General features: G+C 43.9%; 1 protein-coding gene across 1 annotated transcript in view; it reads right to left on the bottom strand.

Annotated features, from left to right (window-relative positions):
• LOC109905234 (solute carrier family 49 member A3) overlaps window positions 1-21,766 on the bottom strand; it is a 23,624-nt gene extending 1,858 nt beyond the window's left edge. The window contains exons 1-9 of the mRNA XM_020502505.2: window positions 21,389-21,766; window positions 10,788-10,946; window positions 10,098-10,314; window positions 9,673-9,749; window positions 9,433-9,570; window positions 6,671-6,787; window positions 6,412-6,564; window positions 2,974-3,131; window positions 2,751-2,863 (exon numbers count right to left, since the gene is read on the bottom strand). Of these exons, the coding sequence (XP_020358094.1) occupies window positions 2,751-2,863; window positions 2,974-3,131; window positions 6,412-6,564; window positions 6,671-6,787; window positions 9,433-9,570; window positions 9,673-9,749; window positions 10,098-10,314; window positions 10,788-10,946; window positions 21,389-21,532 (1,276 nt within the window). The 5' untranslated portion in view covers window positions 21,533-21,766. The remainder of the gene's footprint in view (window positions 1-2,750; window positions 2,864-2,973; window positions 3,132-6,411; window positions 6,565-6,670; window positions 6,788-9,432; window positions 9,571-9,672; window positions 9,750-10,097; window positions 10,315-10,787; window positions 10,947-21,388) is intronic.

The following is a 21,766-nucleotide window of genomic DNA, read 5'->3' as shown; positions in this document are numbered from 1 at the left end:
CACCTACTCATTCAAGGGTTTTTATTATTGTTTACTATTTTCAACATTGTACAATTATAGTGAAGACATCAAAACTATGACATAACACATATGGAATTATGTAGTCCCCCAAAAAGTGTTAAACAAATCAAAATATAATTTATATTTGAGATTCTTCAAAGTAGCCACCCTTTGCCTTGATGACAGCTTTGCACACTCTTGGCATTCTCTCAACCAGCTTCACCTGGAATGCTTTTCCACCAGTCTTGAAGGAGTTCCCACATATGCTGAGCACTTGTTGGCTGCTTTTCCTTCACTCTGCAGTCCAACTCATCCCAAACCATCTCAATTGGGTTGAGGTCAAGTGATTGTGGAGGCTAGGTCATCTGATGCAGCACTCCATCACTCTCCTTCTTGGTCAAATAGCCCTTAGACAGCCTGGAGTTGTGTTGTGTCATTGTCCTGTTGAAAAATTAATTATAGTCCCACAAAATGTAAACCAGATGTGATGGCGTATCACTGCAGAATGCTGTGGTAGTCATACTGGTTATGTTTGCCTTGAATTCTAAATAAATCCCTGACAGTGTCACCAGCAAAGCAGCCCGACACCATCACACCTCCTCCTCCATGCTTCACGGAGGGAACCACACATGCGGAGATCATCCGTTCACCTACTCTGCGTCTCACAATGGCATGGCGGTTGGAACCAAATTTGGACTCATCAGCCCAAAGGACAGATTTCCGCTGGTCTAATGTCCATTGCTCGTGTTTCTTGGCCCAAGCAAGTCTCTTCTTCTTATTGGTGTCCTTTAGCAGTGTTTTTTTTCTCCTCTTAACAGTGCCACAATACAGTGCCACAATACAGTGCCACTGTCACGGGCCGCTACCAAAACCTGCGGGCTCTCCTTCACCACAGCCAACGTGACTCGACCCCGCCCTGTGCAACTGGGTCCTGGACTTTCTGACGGGTCGCCCCCAGGTGGTGAGTATAGGAAACAACCTCCATCCCGCTGATCCTCAACACTGGGGCCCCACAAGGGTACGTGATTACCAACAACGACGAGACGGCCTACAGGGAGGAAGTGAGGGCCCTCAGAGTATGGTGTCAGGAAAAGAACCTCACACTCAACGTCAACAAAACAAAGGAGATGATTGTGGACTTCAGGAAACAGCAGAGGGAGCACTCCCCTATCCACATCGACGGGATAGTAGTGGAGAAGGTGGAAAGTTTTAAGTTCCTCGGCGTACACATCACGGACAAACTTAAATGGTCCACCCACACAGACAGCGTGTTGAAGAAGGCGCAGCAGTGTCTCTTCAACCTCAGGAGGCTGAAGAAATTTGGCTTGCCACCAAAAACACTCACAAACTTTTACAGATGCACAATTGAGAGCATCCTGTCGGGCTGTATCACTGCCTGGTACGGCAACTGCTCCGCCCACAACCGTAAGGCTCTCCAGAGGGTAGTGAGGTCTGCACAACGCATCACCGGGGGCAAACTACCTGCCCTCCAGGACACCTATACCACATGATGTCACAGGAAGGCCAAAAAGATCATAAAGGACAACATCCACCCGAGCCACTGCCTGTTCACCCCGCTATCATCCAGAAGGCGAGATCAGTACAAGTGCATCAAAGCTGGGACTGAGAGACTGAAAAACAGCTTCTATCTCAAGGCCATCAGACTGTTAAACAGCCATCACTAACATTGAGTGGCTGCTGCCAACATACTGACTCAAATCTCTAGCCACTTTAATAATTAAACATTGGATGTAATTTTTTTTATCCCTAGTCACTTCAAACAATGCCACTTTATATAATGTTTACATACCCTGCATTACTCATCTCATATATACTGTACTCTATACCATCTACTGCATCTTGCCTATGCCGTTCGGCCATCGCTCATCCATACATTTTTATGTACATATTCTTATTCATTATTTTACACTTGTGTGTATAAGGTAGATGTTGCGAAATTGTTAGATTACTTGTTAGATATTACTGCACGGTCGGAACTAGAAGCACAAGTATTTCGCTAAACTCGCATTAACATCTGCTAACCATGTGTATGTGACCAATACAATTAGATTTGATTTGTTGAGATGTGTCTGTTACTTTTATCTGTTAGCATTTATTTGGGCTGCAATTTCTGAGGCTGGTAACTCTAATGAACTTATCCTCTGCAGCAGAGGTAACTCTGGGTCTTCCTTTCCTGTGGAGGTCCTCATGAGAGCTAGTTTCATCATCAGTTTCATCAAAGTTCCAAATTGACTGACCTTCATGTCTCAAAATAATGATGGACTGTCGTTTCTCTTTGCTTATTTCAGCTGTTCTTTCCATAATAGGGACTTGGTCTTTTACCAAATAGGTCTATCTTCTGTATACCACCTCTACCTAACACTTTTTTTGGTTACTACATGATTCCATGTGTTATTTCACAGTTGTGATGTCTTCACTATTATTCTACAATGTAGAAAATTGTGAAAATAAAGAAAAACCCTGGAATGAGTTGTGTCCAAACTTTTGACTGGTACTGTATTTTGTTAGTTGTGGCAAAGCATGTGTTGTCTAGGATGCCGTTTCAGCCAACATTTCGGTCTGCCATATGCATCTTGTGTTATTTTCATACAAATGCAAAGTCTTAACTGCTAACAAAACAACCAATAGCTGTAATTGCCTGAAGAAATGTAATGGTGGGCAACCATACCTCAATTAGCATTCATATACTATTTTAATCCCTCCGATACATATGGTAGTTATTGACTTACCCCTCCAACTCAAGGCCGCATCCCCTCCTACAGAACAGGTAGAGAAGGGCGAGTAGGCCATTGGTTTGGTCAACCCCTGAAGAAGCAGTATATAGATAACTGACTGGATCTGTCTGAAAAAACAAAAACAAGCACATTCTTGTTAACACATAGCCCTTTATTCACACTCTTGCTCTTTAGTCTATGTTCTTCTTGTATGAAACAGTGTATCAGACAGATGTACCCTGATATAAATATCAGGCCTGCTGAGGTGGCCTCCCCAACCGGGTAGGAGCACTCCACAGACAACTCCATGGCAACCGGGTAAATGGAGAAGCCGAAAAAGCCGAAGAGCGAACAAGCAACGGCCACGGCTATTCCCTGATTCCGCATCTGTGATACCTGGTAGGGGGAAACACACACACACACAAGGATGAGAAGGTGTTACACACAAAACTGCTTGGTAAAAATAGAAGATTGTAAAGAGGATAATGGTACCAACAGAGAGGGCTGCTGCTGTGCTTCTAGCTCATAGGAAAATGTACAGTATTTAGTTTTTTTATGTATTATTTATTATATTATTAGACCACACATTTTTTTTGTGTTATTACATACAGCCGGGAAGAACTACTGAATATCAGAGCGGCGGTAACTCACCAGCACTACCAGCATTACAACCAGGAATATGACTTTCCCAAAGCGAATCCTTTGTTCGCACCCCCCAGGACAATTTAACTGATTCCAGAGTCCGACCCAAAACACCGGTGGCAGAGGAGAGGTACTCGGAGTGGTCTTCTAATTCGCTAATGTTCAGTCTCTGGATAATAAAGTTGATGAGCTCAAAGCGAGGATTTCTTTCCAGAGAGACATCAGGGATTACAACATACTCTGTTTCACGGAAACATGGCTCTCTCGGGATATACTGTATGGGGAGGTCCAGCCAGCTGGGTTCTCAGTTGATTGCGCAGACACTAATAAATATCTCTCCGGGAAGAAGAAGATGTGCAGTGGTGTTTAGAGACTCATGGTGTGATTGTTCACCCGACCTAGAATACCTCACAATCAAATGCTGACCGTATTATCGCCCAATAGAATTCTCTTCGGTTATAGTCACAGCCGTGTATATTCCCCTTCAAGCCAATGTCACGACGGCCCTCAAAGAACTTCACAGGACTTTATGCAAACTGGAAACCACATATCCTGAGGCCACATTTATTGCAGTTGGGGATTTTAACCGAGCAAATTTTACAAAAATAATGTTGAAGTTCTATCAACACATTGACTGTAGTACTCGCACTGCTAAAGCACTCAACCACTTCTACTCCAACTTCCGGGATGCCTACAAGGCCCTCCCCCGCCCTCCTTCGGCAAATCTGACCATGACTCCATTTTGCTCCTCCCTTCCTAGAGGCAGAAACTCAAATGTGTGACTATGACTGTGACTATTAAAACCTACACTAACCAGAAACCGTGAATAGAAGGCTTAATTCACACAAAACTGAAAGCGCGAACCACTGCATTTAGAAATATGGCAAGGTGACTGGGAATAAGGCAGAATACAAACAGTGTAGTTATTCCCTCCGTAAGGCAATCAAACAGGCAAAATGTTAGTACAGAGACAAAGTGGAGTTGCAATTCAACAGCTCAGACACGAAACGTACGTATGTGGCAGGGTCTACAGACAATCACGGACTACAAAAGGAAAATCAGCCACGTCGCAGACACCATCGTCTTGATTCCAGACAAGCTAAACACCTTCTTCGCCCGCTTTGAGGGTAACACAGTGCCACCGACGCGGCCCGCTACCAAAGAATGTGGGCTCTGCTTCTCCGTGGCCGAAGTGTGTAAGACATTTAAGCGTGTTAGCCCTCGCAAGGCTGCCAGTCCAGACAGCATCCCCAGCCCCGTCATCAGAGCATGCGCAGACCAGCTGTCTGGAATGCTTACAGACATATTCAATCTCTCCCTATCCCAGTCTGCTGTCCCCAAATGCTTCAAGATGTCCACCATTGTTCCTGTACCCAAGAAAGCAAAGGTAACTGAACTAAATTACTATCGACCCATAGCAGTCAATTCTGTCACCATGAAATGCTTTGAGAGACTAGTCAAGGATTATATCACCTCTACCTTACCTGTCACCCTAGACCCATTTCAATTTGCTTACCGCCGGAATAGATCCACAGACGATGCAATCGCCATCACACTGAACACTGTCCTATCCCATCTGGACAAGAGGAATACCTATGTAAGAATGCTGTTCATTGACTAAAGCTCAGCATTCAACACCATAGTACCCACCAAGCTCATCATTAAGCTTGAGTTCCTGGGTCAGAACCCCGCCCTGTTCAACTGGCTCCTGGACTTCCTGACAGACCCCCTCCCCAGGTGGTGAAGGTAGAAAACAACACCTCCACTTCGCTGATCCTCAACACATGGGCCCTACAAGGGTGTGTGCTCAGCCCCCTCCTGTACTCCATTTTCACCCATGACTACGTGGCTACGCATGCCTCCAACTCAATCATCAAGTTTGCGGACAACACAGTAGTAGGCTTGATTACCAACACGAACAATACAGCCTACAGGGAGGAGGTGAGGGCTCCCGGAGTGTGGCGCCAGGAATATAACCTCTCACTCAACGTCAACAAAACAAAGGAGATGATCGTGGACTCCAGGAAACAGCAGAGGGAGCACCCCCCTATTATCCATATCAACAGGACAGCAGTGGAGAAGGTGTAAAGATTCAAGTTCCTCGGCGTACACATCACTGACAAACTGAAATGGTCCACCCACACAGACAGTGTGGTGAAGAAGGCGCAACGGCGCCTCTTCAACCTCAGGAGGTGGAATAAATTTGAGTGGCACCTAAAACCCGCACAAACTTTTACAGATGCACAATTGAGAGCATCCTGCTGCCTGGTACTGCAACTGCACCGCCAGCAAATCCAGAGGGTGGTTTGGTCTGCCCAACGCATCACCGGGGGCAAACAACCTGCCCTCCAGGGCACCTACAGCACCCATGTCACAGGGAGGCCAAAAAGATCATCAAGGACTACAACCACCCGAGCCACTGCCTGTTCATCATGCTATCATCCAGAAGGCTAGGTCAGTACAGGTGCATCAAAGCTGTGACGGAGAGACTGAAAAACAGCTTCTATCTCAAGGCCATCAGACTGTTAAATAGCCATCGCTAGCATATTAGAGGCTGCTGTCTATAGACTTTAAATCACTGGCCATTTAAATAAATGGAACACTAGTCACTTTAATAATGTTTACATATTTTGCATTACTCATCTCATGTGTATATAATGTATTCTATTTTACTGTATCTTAGTCTATGCCGCTCTGAAATTCCTTGTCCATACATTTATATATTCTTAATTCCATTCCTTTACTTAGATTTGTGAGTATAGGCTGTATGTTGTCAAATTGTTAAGTATTACTTGTTAGATATTACTGCAGTCGGAGCTAGAAACACAAGCATTTCGCTACACCCGCAATAACATCTGCTGAACACGTATGTGACCAATTCATTTTGATTTGATACCTTGAAAGAAGAAAAACTGAAAATATATGCTGTTTTCTTCCACCCTAAACCTTAGTTTGGAACATGCATCACTGTTTCATCATCACACCTATTCATGAGGTACTAAACTGATAACCCTGAGGTTTGATCCTGACTCACCACTGAGAAGGCAATGCAGGCCAGCGCTGAGAGGCTCATGTTGACCTTGGTGACCTCAGTGAACTTCTTGGTCTTGTCAACGTAGAGACCCAGGAAGCCAGCTCCGACTATACCGAACACGATGAAGAGACCTCCACACAGTCCTGCAAAGTCCTGCAACACACATTGAAAATATTGTTCAGGAAACCAATTCATGGGACATATTTTGCAATGAAAAACTAATCTTGTTGGTCCTTTGGGATCATTGATGGGTGCTTACATTAGTGTACCCTCGGACACACATAATCTGCTCCAACAGTGTAGAGAAGCAGGTGAACACAGCGATCCCCGAGCCGAAACACAGCAGGAGAATCATGTAGGCCTTGTTCCTCAGGAGCTACAGAGGAACAGGAGGCAGACAGGCACAGGTTACAGTGGGTTACAGATGCTCCTGTTAGAAGATAGCCATCAGGGATCATTCAATGCTGCAGAAATTTGCAGTAATTTCAAGCAGTATTCAAATCCATCGGATATAATGATCACAATATAGTAGCCATATCTAGGAAAACCAAAGTTCCAAAGGCTTAGCCTAATATAGTGTATAAGAGGTCATACAATACGTTTTGCAGTGATTCCTGCGTTGATTGATGTAAAAAATATTTGTTGGTCCGTGGTGTGCAATGAAGAGCAACCAGATGCTGCACTTGACACATTTATGAAATTGCTTATCCCAGTTACTAATAAGCATGCACCCATGAAGAAAATGGCTGTAAAAACTGTTAAATCCACCTGGATTGATGAGGAATTTAAAAATGTATGGTTGAGAGGGATGAGGCAAAAAGAATGGCAAATAAGTCTGGCTGCACAACCGATTGGCAAACGTACTGCAAATTGAGAAATCTTGTGACTAAACTGAGTAAAAATAAGAAGAAACTACACTATGAAACAAATATAAATGACATAATGAATGATAGTAAAATGCTTTGAAGCACCTTAAATTACATTTTGTGCAAAAAGGCAAACTCAGTTCCATCATTCATTGAATCAGATGGCTCATTCATCACAAAACCCACTGATAATGATTTTTTCATTGACAAGATTAGCAAACTTAGGCATGACATGCCAGCAAGAACTGCTGACACTGCACATCCAAATATATTTGACCAAATTATGAAACTGTACTGTACTGTAATTTAGAATTCTGTAAAGTGAGGGTGGAAGAGGTGAAAAAAGTATTGTTGTCTATGAACAATGACAAGCCACCGGGGTCTGACAATTTGGATGGAAAATTTCTGAGGATAATAGCGGACGATATTTTCTTCAATTTAAGCTTACTAGAAAGTGTGTGCCCTCAGGCCTAAAGTAATTCCGCTACCTAAAAATAGTAAAGGCCCCTTTACTGGCTCAAGTAGCCGACCAATCAGCCTGTTACCAACACTTCGTAAAAATTGTGTTTGACTAGATACAATGCTATTTTACACTAAACAAATTTACAAAATACTTTCAGCACGCTTATAGGAAAGAACATTCAACAAGCACAGCACTTACACAAATGACTGATGATTGGCTGAGAGAAATTGATGATAAAAGATTATGGGGGCTGATTTGTTAGACTTCAGTGCAGCTTTTGACATTATCGATCATAGTCTTCTGCTGGAAAAACTTTACACCCCCTGCTATATTGTGGATAAAGAGTTACCTGTCTAAACAGAACACAGTGGTTATTCTTTAATGGAAGCCTCTCCAACATAATCCAGGTAGAATCAGAATTTCCCCAGGGCAGCTGTCTAGGCCCCTTACTTTTTTCAATTTTACTAACGACATGTCTATGTATGCGGATGACTCAACACTATACACATCAGCTACTACAGAGACTGAAATGACTGCAACACTTAACAAAGAGTTACAGTTAGTTTCAGAATGGGTGGCAAGGAATAAGTTATTCCTAAATATTTCAAAAACTAAAAGCATTGTATTTGGGAAAAATCATTCACTAAACCCTAAACCTCAACTCAATGTTGTAATAAATAATGTGGAAATTGAGCAAGTTGAGGTGACTAAACTGCTTGGAGTAACCCTGGATTGTAAACTGTTATGGTCAAAACATATTGATACAACAAAAGCTAATATGGGGAGAAGTCTGTCCATAATAAAGTGCTGCTCTGCTTTCTTAACAGCACTATCAACAAGGCAGGTCCTACAGGCGCTAGTTCTGTTGCACCTGGACTACTGTTCAGTCGTGTGGTCAGGTGCTACAAAGAGGGACTTTTTTGCAATTGGCTAAAAACAAGGCAGCACGGCTGGCCCTTGGACGTACACAGAGAGCTAACATTAATAATATGAATGTCAATCTCTCCTGGCTCAAAGTGGAGGAGAGATTGACTGCATCATTACTTGTATTTGTGAGAGGTAATTGACATGTTGAATGTACCGATGTGTCTTTTTGAACTACTTGCACACAGCTCGGACACCCATGCATACCCCACAAGACATGCCACAAGAGGTCTCTTCACAGTCCACAAGTCCAGAAGAGACTATGGGAGGCGCACAGTACTACATAGAGCCATGACTACATGGAACTCTATTCCACATCAAGTAACTCATGCAAGCAGTAACATTTGATTTCAAAAACAGAGAGAAATACACCTTATGGAACAGCGGGGACTGGGAAGCAACAAAAACATAGGCACAGACACACACGATAACATACACACTATACACACACGTACACATGGATATTGTGTTGTAGATATGTGGTAATAGAGTCGGGGCCTAAAGGCAGACACTTAATGTGTTGTGAAATCTATTGTTAATGTTTTTAAAATGGTATAACTGCCTTCATTTTGCTGGACAGAGAGTAAGAAAGGAAGAGTATCTGCTAATAAACACCAAATATACAATGCAATATGGATGCTGCTACCCCTCTCAAATGAAGTATAATGAGCCTGAACCTCAGTACCATCAGGAGTGAATTAAATGTTGATGGGGACTACAAATATTATTAGTACAGTATTGTCATTCTTTGTGTGTATAACTCCTCACCAGCTTGATTCCCTCCAGGAAGGGCTCTGAGTTGGAGCTTTCGGCACTGGCTGAGGGGGGCGTTGGGGGGGCACTATCACGGATCCCCACTGTTGCTAGGAGACAGATAATGGCTGCTGGTACAGCATATATGAACAGCTGGGAAGATCAGTGAACGCGGAGAAAGTATTAATGCAGTGATAAATATATATGCAATCTAAAGTCAAGACAATCTGTTTTACTATTTCTTCCTTAACTCACCAATAAAGGGATGTTGTTGGTAGTCCCCACAATCATAGGGGAAAAGATGCTAGCAATGAGAATCCCAAGGGGATTTGCTGAAAGGAGAAATAGAGAAACACAACCGAAAAATTTAAAATATGCCGCCATGATATTGTCCTTTGTTTGGAGCTTAAACGAACAGACATTTTGGACTTTCTCTTCCTACTTTTTAGGGGATCTCAGTTCCTGTGACTGAAAAGCTGACTGAAAAGCTGACTGAGGCTGACGGAAAAGCTGACTGAAAAGCTGACAGAAAGCTGACAGAAAGAGGAGCAGTTGGCAATTCAAAACACATATGGCAAGTGGTGACTAAACCAATAATGCTGACTTGACACAGGTAGTTTTAACAGAGTAACTGATGGGAAAATCTGTGGTGGACAGGACAGCAACCATAGCTCACTCACACATGGAGGCTATCATATTGGCGGTGGCCCGCTGGTGCTCTGGGAACCAGAGGGCTGCCAGCTTGGTGGGAGTGAAGATAACCAGGGGCTGGGCCAGGGCACATAGGGTTTGGCCCCCCATCACCACGGGGAAATTGGCTGCACTTGGTAGGTTCCTCATGATGCCCACGAAACGCAGCACAGCTCCCAACATGTTGAGCCAGGAACCCAGCACCAGCTATAGAACAGTCAGAAAGGCAAAATGTCACAATGGGCACGATTTAGTAAAAAAAGTGCCATCTGCATGTGGGCAGCTTCCTCTATCACTGACAGCAGACTTCATATCCAAAGCCCACACACTTTCTATCTGAGATTTTTCCAGGCAAACTCAAACATTCACACTTTACTGAATGTCCCTCTTACACCTCTCATCCATATCTCTTTCATCATATCTCTTTCATGCATATCTATTTCATGCATATCTTAAAGGAACAGTCTGTATCTTTCATTTCAAGCACTGGACAGACTCCCCTCACAGGTTTGTTTTCAGTGTGTGCACAGCGTTGTAAACAAATATTCTGCGAGATACTGTAGGCAAGGCAGATTTAATGGAATCTGGTCTGTTTTATTCATTTAACCTTTATTTGCCCAGGAAGTCCCATTGAGGTCAGGAGACCTGTGTGTGGTCTACCTTGACCACACTGTACATACTGTGATTCGGAGTCCTAAGGTGTCCAGCATCCATGTGGTCCCAAAGCTGAGAGGAATGGCCACCACCATGTAGATCATGGACAGCCAGTTGATCTGGTCCAGGGTGACACCCATGAACTGGGCTGAATGGTCTGCCACTGGAGCAAAGGTCAGCCATAACTGAGGACACAAGCACAAACACAAAGGAAGAGGGTGTTTTAGGATCATTTGATTATATATACAATAAATGTGTCATTACATTATTTACAACTTGCTGCTTGTACACAAATGTTCTTCACTGATATTTCCTCAATCATTCTATCTGCCCAATGTTACAATGCAGTGACACAAAAGTGTCTGATCGGACACCATCTGTTAATATTCCAGTCCAATCAAGATGTCAACCAATGAGACGTAAAGCTTGATTTATTCTATTTAACCTTTTTTTAACCAGGAAGTCCTATTAAGGACTGAATACCTCTTTCCCAAGGAAGCTGCATGAAAAACTGCATGACAAACGCAACCCACTGGTATACATGTGATCATGTGATAAAAAGATACATCACTAAGCAGGAAGTAAACCACAGCCTTGCCTTGTGGAACTCCAAGTCACGTGAAAACAGAAGCAATGACTCACAAGGCACTAGCGTATGACCCAGCTTTAGGCCGGACTATTCAAATCAGAGGCTACTATGGAGTGTTTACATAGGCTTATTTGCAAATAGTCTGGGTAGCCATTTAATTAGCTGTTCAGGAGTCTTATGGCTTGGGGGTAGAAGCTGTTTAGAAGCCTCTTGGACCTAGACTTGGCGCTCCGGTACCGCTTGCCGTGCGGTAGCAGAGAGAACAGTCTATGACTTATATTGGCATTCATTGGTCAAAATGAATGTGTAGAATTCCTATGCTGAGGAGAGAGACCAACCATCCCAGCCCAATAAACAGTGATAGGCCGATACAATCACAGCATTTTAACCATATACAGTTTGACCCCTGTGCCCTCTCCTTCAAAGATTAACCTAACTTTAACCTCTTAGATGTTGTCCCTTACATAGGAGACTTTGAGCGGTTGTGGACCGGTTCCAACTTACATTTTGGTGTACAAAGCCCCCTGTGAACGTTGCAGGGTCCAGTACCTTATAGTGCCAGAAAGCCCCAATTGTCTGTTTTCCACTACTTCTCAATCAGCGGAGCTTATTTGAAGTGTCAGGTTTCACACCCAACATTTGCATAGGGAGTGACGTGTCACATTTTCTGGCCTATCCAGACAAAGTTTCAATTTCATCTGCCTCTGAGCACTAGATTCCAGCCTACTCAAGAGCATGTTGTGTCTCAACCGATGGCGGGCACATCACTAAAACCTCAGATGATTTAAAGTAAAGTCTAAGCTACAACACGCAAATATGAAGGCACAAATTCATTCCTTCAATTCAGTACCGCTCTTCACCGTGCCCAGAACTGGCCGAACAGGTGTTCATGGAACAGTAGTTACAGTCATAACTGTACCTTCCCTTTCAGTCACTCAACTCAGTACAACAAATCTATGAGGACATGAAATCACACCCCAGGGCACCAAATTGTTGGTATTGTGCAATCTGCATGCTGCTTAATGACACTCTCCTGACCCAGCGGTAACCACACAGTTGGCTACACAGGGGGCAATGAAATCTGAGCAATAAAACCTCACAAAAATGTTTGGTAATGCCCAACTCGCCGTAGAACAGATATCTCCTGAAGGCAACCCTTTAAACAATGCCCAAGACGTTGCCAAACCCCTGGTGAAATGGGCACGTGCACCGTTAGGTAATTCTTGCCTGTTGCTGTCATAGCGGACCAGAGAAATAGCCCCCGAGCTGCAGTTTAGAAAGCCCACTAAATCTATCCGGATTAGCAAAACAGACAAAAAGTTGGACACTCAAACGTACACCCCTAGGCCGCTCAATGTACAAATCAAATCAAATTGTATTTGTCACATAAGACATGGTTAGCAGATGTTAATGCGAGCGTAGCGAAATGCTCGTGCTTCTAGTTCCGACCATGCAGTAATATCTAACAAGTAATCTAACCTAACAATTTCACAACAACTACCTTATGCACACAAGTGTAAAGGAATGAATAAGAATATGTACATAAAAATATATGAACGAGTGATGGCCGAACCGCATAGGCAAGATGCAGTAGATGGTATAGAGTACAGTATATACATATGAGATGAGTAATGTAGGATATGTAAACATTATATAAACTGACATTGTTTAAAGTGGCTAGTGATACATTTATTACATCAAGATGGCAGTATGCAGTAGATGGTATAGAGTACAGTATATACATATGAGATGAGTAATGTAGGGTATGTAAACATGGCGTAACGCTCATACGGATACAGGGCATGTAACCTCCACTGCTCCTCAGAAGCAAATGGAGGAGGCGAAAAGGGAAATAGCTCAAAGCTAGAGGACATAGGACCTGTAGGACATAGTCATGACCTTAGCAGCAAAGGGTGCAATAGGACGCAACGTCACCTTAAAGTCAACAAGGGCGAACTTTATACAAGAGGGGTGAATGGATAACATGTGGGGATCTCCAACACATTTGGCTGAGGCCAAAGCCACGAGCAGGGCAGTCTTGTAGGAGAGGATTTCAGATCCAATGACTCCATTGGTTCAAAGGGGGCCTCACAGAGAACATCCAAAACCAAAGCCAAATCCCAAATGGGTGCAATAGGTTTAGAATCCGGGTCCCCGCCTAAAAGTAGAATGATCTCCGTGAACCAATGTTGTTTGGGCCAACGGGGAGCCACAAGGATCAATGACAATCCCTCCAGATGCACCCTTTCCAGCGTGGGCTGAATCAGGTCCACAGGGGGAAACGCGTCAAGGAGCACCCAGAGCCCTTATCGAGAAAACCAGTCAACAACACACATTTTCTTATGATGAGTAAAGATCTACGTCATCCTTGCCAAACATATCCCATATCTGGGAGATCCCAGAGAACGGGTGCACCCCTGGATAGCAGATCCACACCTGTATTGAGGCACCCGGGGGGATGCGTCGCCCGGAGTGAGGGAAAGTGCGCACTGCTCCACAGCAGTAGTGAGCGAGCCAAGGATAAGATGGTTAGAGACTGCACCCTTCCCTGTCTGTTGATGTATGCCAGCAACCCCCAAATGTAGCTGCCCTCAGGGGATGCGTCTGTCGTGATCACCTTGCGGGATATAATTCATCCCATGGGGGTCCCCAGCGACAACAAAGCCCATTGGCATAACGGGGCCACCCGGAGTGACCAATTTAGGTGGCGCGATGCGTCCATGTGCCTATCACCCACCGCTGAAAAGGTTGCATCAGCAACAGCCCGGGGGAAACCATGGGTATCATAGAAGCCATCATCCCCAATTGACGCAGGCACTGGTGAAAATGCAATATGTGACCTAGCCAAAATCAGGCCAAGCAAAACCGGAAACCAGACTGCCTCTGCTGGGACAAGAACTTTTAAGTCTATCTTGAGACCCAGAAACGGAACGTGCTGAGATGGAGTCAAACAGCTATTCTCTTGATTCACTATGAAACTCAAGAGACTGAACATGTGAAACCAGCATGGATGTGTGTAACACAGCCTGCTCCCTAGACTCTGCTACCACCAGCCAAATATCCAGGTAGTCCAATTTCCTGAGTCCCAGACACTCGTAGGCTACACAGCCTCGAAATGGAACCTCAGGAACTTCCTGTGAGGGGGATATTATTGCCACATGAAAGTATGTGTCATTCAGGTCAATTGAAGTGACCCAATTGCCCGGGCGCCCTGTAACAACCGGCTGTTCGTGACCATTCTGAATTTTTACACCCTGAAGTCCTTATTTAGGTCACGCAGGTCTAAAATGGGTGCAAAGTCCCGCCCTTTCTGGGAACCAATAAATACTGGGTGTACCGGGCCTCTGACATGTTCGCATTATCCAGGGTGAGACTGTGCATACACGCCATTGGTCGACACAGACAGCGAGTCTCCCGCAATGTGCCATCTGAAGCAGCATAAAACTAAAATGTGGGGGGGTTCACCATTCTCAACAACCGAGTGTCTGACTGTGGGAAAGGGACTCTTTTTATTGAGCTCGTATGTGGAGGACAACACACACTTGACACCCGTGAAAACAATGTAACTTGGGGTAGAAACAATGTGTTAAAGTGCCTTTTATGTGCACAGGAGCTCAAGTAATGGCCGAAGCAGTACCTTGGTCGGCCGTAGCCAAACACAGAGTCACTGTTGTCACCGTACCGTATGCAGTACCGTATGCTAGCCAAGCCTGCTGCCAGTGTAGAGCTAGCAGAAGAAAACCGGGTTAAGCTAGGGCAGCTTTCACATGCCTCAGCCCAGGCAGACAAGGCATTTGATCTGACCAAAGCCTCAATTCATCCATGGTTCCCATAACTCAGACCCAGCCGAGGCTCCTGTGAGAGGAAGTCCTAAGAATTCTACCCATTTGGGGTGGCATAGTAGCCTAGTGGTTAGAGCGTTGGACTAGAAACCAAAAGGTTGCAAGTTCAAATCCCTGAGCTGACAAAGTACAACTCTGTTGTTCTGCCCCTGAACAAGGCAGTTCCTAGTGATTGAAAATAAGAGTTTGTTCTTAACCTGCCTAGTTAAATAAAGGTACAAATTTGCCAAGGGAATCTGGTCACACTATGGACTTGGGAACAGGGCAAGCCACTGTTACTGACACCGTCCCTTCATCTCACACACAAGCTGAGCCCGAGCAGGGGCAGCAAGAGCATGCGCTACTCCGAGACATACCAGTCAACAAAATGTGAGTATTATTTGGGCATGGTCTTGAACCTGAACCCGCCTTGTTAGCCTTCGTCATTTTGGTTGCGTTAACCATCTTACTCAGCCAGTTAGCCAGGCTAAACAGGCAGAAGAATAACTAACAAATTGGTCGGGAACTTCACCAAACTAGTTATTAAACATTAATATATAAAGTGCAGATGAATTTATTTATTTATTTATTTAACTTGGCAAGTCAGTTAAGAACAATTTGTTATTTACTATGACGGTCTACCCCGGCCAAACCCTATAGGACTCCCAATCACAGCCAGTTGTGTTACAGCCTGGACTCGAACCCAGGTCTGTAGTGACACCTCTAACACTGAGATGGACTGCCTTAGACCGCTGCACCACTCGGGAGTCCAAGTATGTCCGCCCTCTTGGCCAGTTAAGTTGGAGTAAAGCCTGATACATTTTGCATTCCAATATTATAATTTTTGTGTGAATTGTTCTGCTCAGTTAGAGGTGAAGAGTGGAAGAATAGAAGGAATGAATCCGTGTCTTGGGTTCATCACCTGTGGAAGATGGGGCTTCGATTTACATTGTCAGGCGTGATTTGCCCTAAGGCACACATCCCCTATTAAAGCAATAGCCCCAGGGGTACATTAGCTTAATTCTCTGAAATATTAGGGTGCACCATATGGCAGATACCTTCACAGTACCCTTGTAGAAGTCTGAACCAAATGCATTTTGACTCAATGAGTGATATGCTGAAGGGGTTCATGATGACTCCTGAAACGTCACTATAGGCTGCTAAGCTACTGTATTTCATAGTGAAGGGTAAACACTAATTTAGGATCTGCAGCAGTCTGTCCAAATCAAATCAAATGAAATTGTATTGATCACATACACATGTTCAGCAGATGTTATTGCAGGTGTATTGACATGCTTGTGTTTCTAGCTCCAACAATGCAGTAATATCTAACAAGTAATATCTAACCATTTCAAAACAATACACACAATATACACAAATCTAAAGTTAAGGAATGGAATTAAGAACATATTAATATTTGGACGAGCAGTGTTGGAGCGGCATAGACCAAGACACAGTAGAATAGAATAGAAGGACTTCCTGTGACATCGGGTGCTGTAGGTATCCTGGAGGGCAGGTAGTCTGCCCCCGGTGATGCGCTGTGCAGACCGCACCACCCTCTGGAGAGCCCTGAGGTTGTGGGCGGTGCAGTTGCTGTACCAGGCGGTGATAAAGCCCGACAGGATGCTCTCAATTGTGCATCTGTAAAAGTTTGTGAGGGTTTTAGGTGCCAAGCAAATTTCTTCTGCCTCCTGAGGTTGAAGAGGCGCTGTTGCGCCTTCTTCACCACACTGTCTGTGTGGGTGGACCATTTCAGTTTTCAGTGATGTATACGCCAAGGAAATGGACGCTTTCCACCTTCTCCACTGTGGTCCCGTCGATGTAGATAGGGGGTTGCACCCTCTGCTTTTTCCTGAAGTCCCCGATAAGCTCCTTTGTTTTGTTGACGTTGAGTGAGAGGTTATTTTCCTGCATCACACTCCCAGGGCCCTCATCTCCTCCCTGTAGGCTGTCTCGTCATTGTTGGTAACCAGGCCTACTACTGTTGTGTCGTCTGCAAACTTGATGATTGAGTTGGAGGCGTAGGTGAAACGGGAGTCATGGGTGAAAAGGGAGTACAGGAGGGAGCTGAGCACGCACCCTTGTAGGGCCCATGTGTTGAGGATCAGCTAAGTGGAGGTGTTGTTTCCTACCTTCACCACCTGGGGGGCGGCCCGTCAGGAAGTCTAGGACCGAGTTGCACAGGGCAGGGTTCAGACCCAGGGCCTCAAGCTTAATGATGAGCTTGGAGGGTACTATGGTGTTGAATGCTGAGCTATAGTCAATGAAAAGCATTCTTACATACAGTGCCTTGCGAAAGTATTCGGCCCCCTTGAACTTTGCGACCTTTTGCCACATTTCAGGCTTCAAACATAAAGATATAAAACTGTATTTTTTTGTGAAGAATCAACAACAAGTGGGACACAATCATGAAGTGGAACAACATTTATTGGATATTTCAAACTTTTTTAACAAATCAAAAACTGAAAAATTGGGCATGCAAAATTATTCAGCCCCCTTAAGTTAATACTTTGTAGCGCCACCTTTTGCTGCGATTACAGCTGTAAGTCGCTTGGGGTATGTCTCTATCAGTTTTGCACATCGAGAGACTGACATTTTTTCCCATTCCTCCTTGCAAAACAGCTCGAGCTCAGTGAGGTTGGATGGAGAGCATTTGTGAACAGCAGTTTTCAGTTCTTTCCACAGATTCTCGATTGGATTCAGGTCTGGACTTTGACTAGGCCATTCTAACACCTGGATATGTTTATTTTTGAACCATTCCATTGTAGATTTTGCTTTATGTTTTGGATCATTGTCTTGTTGGAAGACAAATCTCCGTCCCAGTCTCAGGTCTTTTGCAGACTCCATCAGGTTTTCTTCCAGAATGGTCCTGTATTTGGCTCCATCCATCTTCCCATCAATTTTAACCATCTTCCCTGTCCCTGCTGAAGAAAAGCAGGCCCAAACCATGATGCTGCCACCACCATGTTTGACAGTGGGGATGTGTGTTCAGGGTGATGAGCTGTGTTGCTTTTACGCCAAACATAACGTTTTGCATTGTTGCCAAAAAGTTCAATTTTGGTTTCATCTGACCAGAGCACCTTCTTCCACATGTTTGGTGTGTCTCCCAGGTGGCTTGTGGCAAACTTTAAACAACACTTTTTATGGATATCTTTAAGAAATGGCTTTCTTCTTGCCACTCTTCCATAAAGGCCAGATTTGTGCAATATACGACTGATTGTTGTCCTATGGACAGAGTCTCCCACCTCAGCTGTAGATCTCTGCAGTTCATCCAGAGTGATCATGGGCCTCTTGGCTGCATCTCTGATCAGTCTTCTCCTTGTATGAGCTGAAAGTTTAGAGGGACGGCCAGGCCTTGTTAGATTTGCAGTGGTCTGATACTCCTTCCATTTCAATATTATCGCTTGCACAGTGCTCCTTGGGATGTTTAAAGCTTGGGAAATCTTTTTGTATCCAAATCCGGCTTTAAACTTCTTCACAACAGTATCTCGGACCTGCCTGGTGTGTTCCTTGTTCTTCATGATGCTCTCTGCGCTTTTAACGGACCTCTGAGACTATCACAGTGCAGGTGCATTTATACGGAGACTTGATTACACACAGGTGGATTGTATTTATCATCATTAGTCATTTAGGTCAACATTGGATCATTCAGAGATCCTCACTGAACTTCTGGAGAGAGTTTGCTGCACTGAAAGTAAAGGGGCTGAATAATTTTGCACGCCCAATTTTTCAGTTTTGGATTTGTTAAAAAAGTTTGAAATATCCAATAAATGTTGTTCCACTTCATGATTGTGTCCCACTTGTTGTTGATTCTTCACAAAAAAAATACAGTTTTATATCTTTATGTTTGAGGCCTGAAATGTGGCAAAAGGTCGCAAAGTTCAAGTGGGCCGAATACTTTCGCAAGGCACTGTAGGTATTCCTCTTGTCCAGGAAAGCAGACTGGGATAGGGAGAGATTGAATATGTCTGTAAACACTCCAGCCAGCTGGTCTGCACATTCTCTGAAGACCCAGCTAAGGATGCCGTCTGGGCCGGCAGCCTTGCGAGGGTTAACACGCTTAAATGTCTTACTCACGTTGGCTACAGAGATGGAGAGTCCACTGTCCTTGATAGCTAGCTGCGTCGCTGGAACTGTGTTATCCTCAAAGCGGGTGAAAAAGGTGTTTAGCTGGTCCAGAAGCAAGACGTTGGTGTCGCTTACAGTTTTGCGCGATTGCTCCTATCTATCCACGGTTTCTGGTTTGGGTAGATTTGAATAGTCAAAGTGGGTACATCTCAAATCAAAATCAAATCAAATTTATTTATATAGCCCTTCGTACATCAGCTGATATCTCAAAGTGCTATACAGTAACCCAGCCTAAAACCCCAAACAGCAAGCAATGCAGGTGTAGAAGCACGGTGGCTAGGAAAAACTCCCTAGAAAGGCCAAAACCTAGGAAGAAACCTAGAGAGGAACCAGGCTATGTGGGGTGGCCAGTCCTCTTCTGGCTGTGCCGGGTGGAGATTATAACAGAACATGGCCAAGATGTTCAAATGTTCATAAATGACCAGCATGGTCGTATAATAATAAGGCAGAACAGTTGAAACTGGAGCAGCAGCACGGTCAGATGGACTGGGGACAGCAAGGAGTCATCATGTCAGGTAGTCCCCTATACATTTTCTAACAAACTAATTCACCGTATACATGTATTCGTTGATGTTATTCTCAGAGGCTACCCAGAACATATCCCAGTCCCATGATCAAAACAATCTTGAACAATCAATTCTGATTGGTCTGACCAGCATTGAATAGTTTCTGCCTATAGGAAGGGAGGACCAAAATAGAGTCGTGATCAGATTTGCCAAAGGGAGGGTGGTGGAGGGCCTTGTAGGCATTTCGAAAAGTTGAGTAGCACTGGTCCAATGTTTTCTCAGAGTGAGTGCTACAGTCAATGTGCTGGTAGAACTGTGGTAGCGTTTTCCTCAGATTAGCTTTGTTAAAATCCCTGGCTACTATAAATGTGGTATCAGGATATGTGGTTTCCAGTTTGCATAGAGTCCAGTGTAAGTCTTTGAGGGCCGTTGTGGTAACGGCTTGAGGGGGAATATACACGGCTGTGACTAAAACCGAAGAGAATTCTCTTGGGAGGTAATGTGGTCATCATTTGATTGTGAGGTATTCTAGGTCGGGTGAACAAAAGAACTTGAGTTTATGTATGTTATCACAATCACACCATGAGTAGTTAATCATGAAACATATACCCTTCTTCTTCCCGGAGAGATCTTTATTCTTGTCTGCGCAATGAACTGAGAACCCAACTGGCTGTATGGACTCCGACAGTATATCCAGAGAGAGCCATGTTTCCGAACAAAGTATGTTACAATCCCTGATGTCTCTCTGGAAGGAGATCCTCGCCCTGAGCTCGTCAACTTTATTATCCAGAGACTGAACATTAGAGAGCAATATACTCGGAAGCGGTTGGTGGTGAGCGTGCCTACTGAGTCGGGATTAGGAGTCCACTCCGAATACCTCTTCTCTGCCGGGGGTGTTTTGGATCAGCCTCTGGAATCAGTTCAATTGCCCTGGGGGGTACGAACAATCAATCCAATTCGGGAAATTCCTGGACATAATGCTGCTCGAGAACATCTACATTTTAAAAAGTCTAATAAATTCATGTAATATTGCTTACACCATCACAATAAATCCATTATTTATTCTAGACAGGTCTAAAGAAACATGATATGAAGTAAATGTAGTCTATTTCAGAAGAACAGAATAGCATACATTGTTGCTATAAACTACGCCATATGGCTGTAGGCTACACTAGTTCATTTATCAAATGTGGCAGTAGGGAATCACATAATATACCATATTATATCAGGATCACAAACAATAGAAAGAGGTCAGACTTTTCAAAATGAACCTGTAGGCTACATGCCAGTGTCACATGCTTCTCCAGTTCATTTACCTTTTAAAACAATGTAGTAATAGAGCCATAGAGATTGCTACATTGTTGTAACATTGTAGCAATCTGAGCCCTAGAGATTATTACATTGGTGTAACATTGAAGCAATCGGAGAAAGGGAGATTATAACATTGGTGTAACGTTGTAACAATCTGAGTCACAGTGAGTTTTACATTGCTACAAAAAGTTACAAAATCACACCATGAATTTTTTGACAGATTACAGCCAAGTTAATGTATGAGACAGCAAATGATAATTAAAGCCACTTACTATGGAGTTTGAGCAATTTAGCAAGCACAACACGAACAGAATGAACCATCTCCTCTTGTAAACTTTGAATACAATACATTTTTCGAGTACTGGATTGGGTTTAATCGGAATGACGTCGTCCCGGAATTCATTAACATCTTCCATGAGTAGTGTTGTATCCAGCCTGATGCAGTAGACTTTAAAATATCAAATGAGCATATTTGAACCAAGGGTATAGTGCCTTTAAAACGTTTATTTAAAACATATCCTACATTGTCATTCCGATAAAGCAACACAACCAGCTGGTTTGAGATCAACAACACCGCACAGTGTTTTTAGTGGGGACGGGTATTCATTACGGAAACCGGTTACCGTTTAAGAACCAAATGGAGCAAACAG

Source organism: Oncorhynchus kisutch, linkage group LG15 (genome assembly GCF_002021735.2).
Source record: "Oncorhynchus kisutch isolate 150728-3 linkage group LG15, Okis_V2, whole genome shotgun sequence".
In the NCBI taxonomy this organism is placed as follows: domain Eukaryota; kingdom Metazoa; phylum Chordata; class Actinopteri; order Salmoniformes; family Salmonidae; genus Oncorhynchus; species Oncorhynchus kisutch.
The sequence above is the reverse complement of the archived record's forward strand: the minus strand, read 5'-3'. Positions and strand labels throughout refer to the sequence as shown.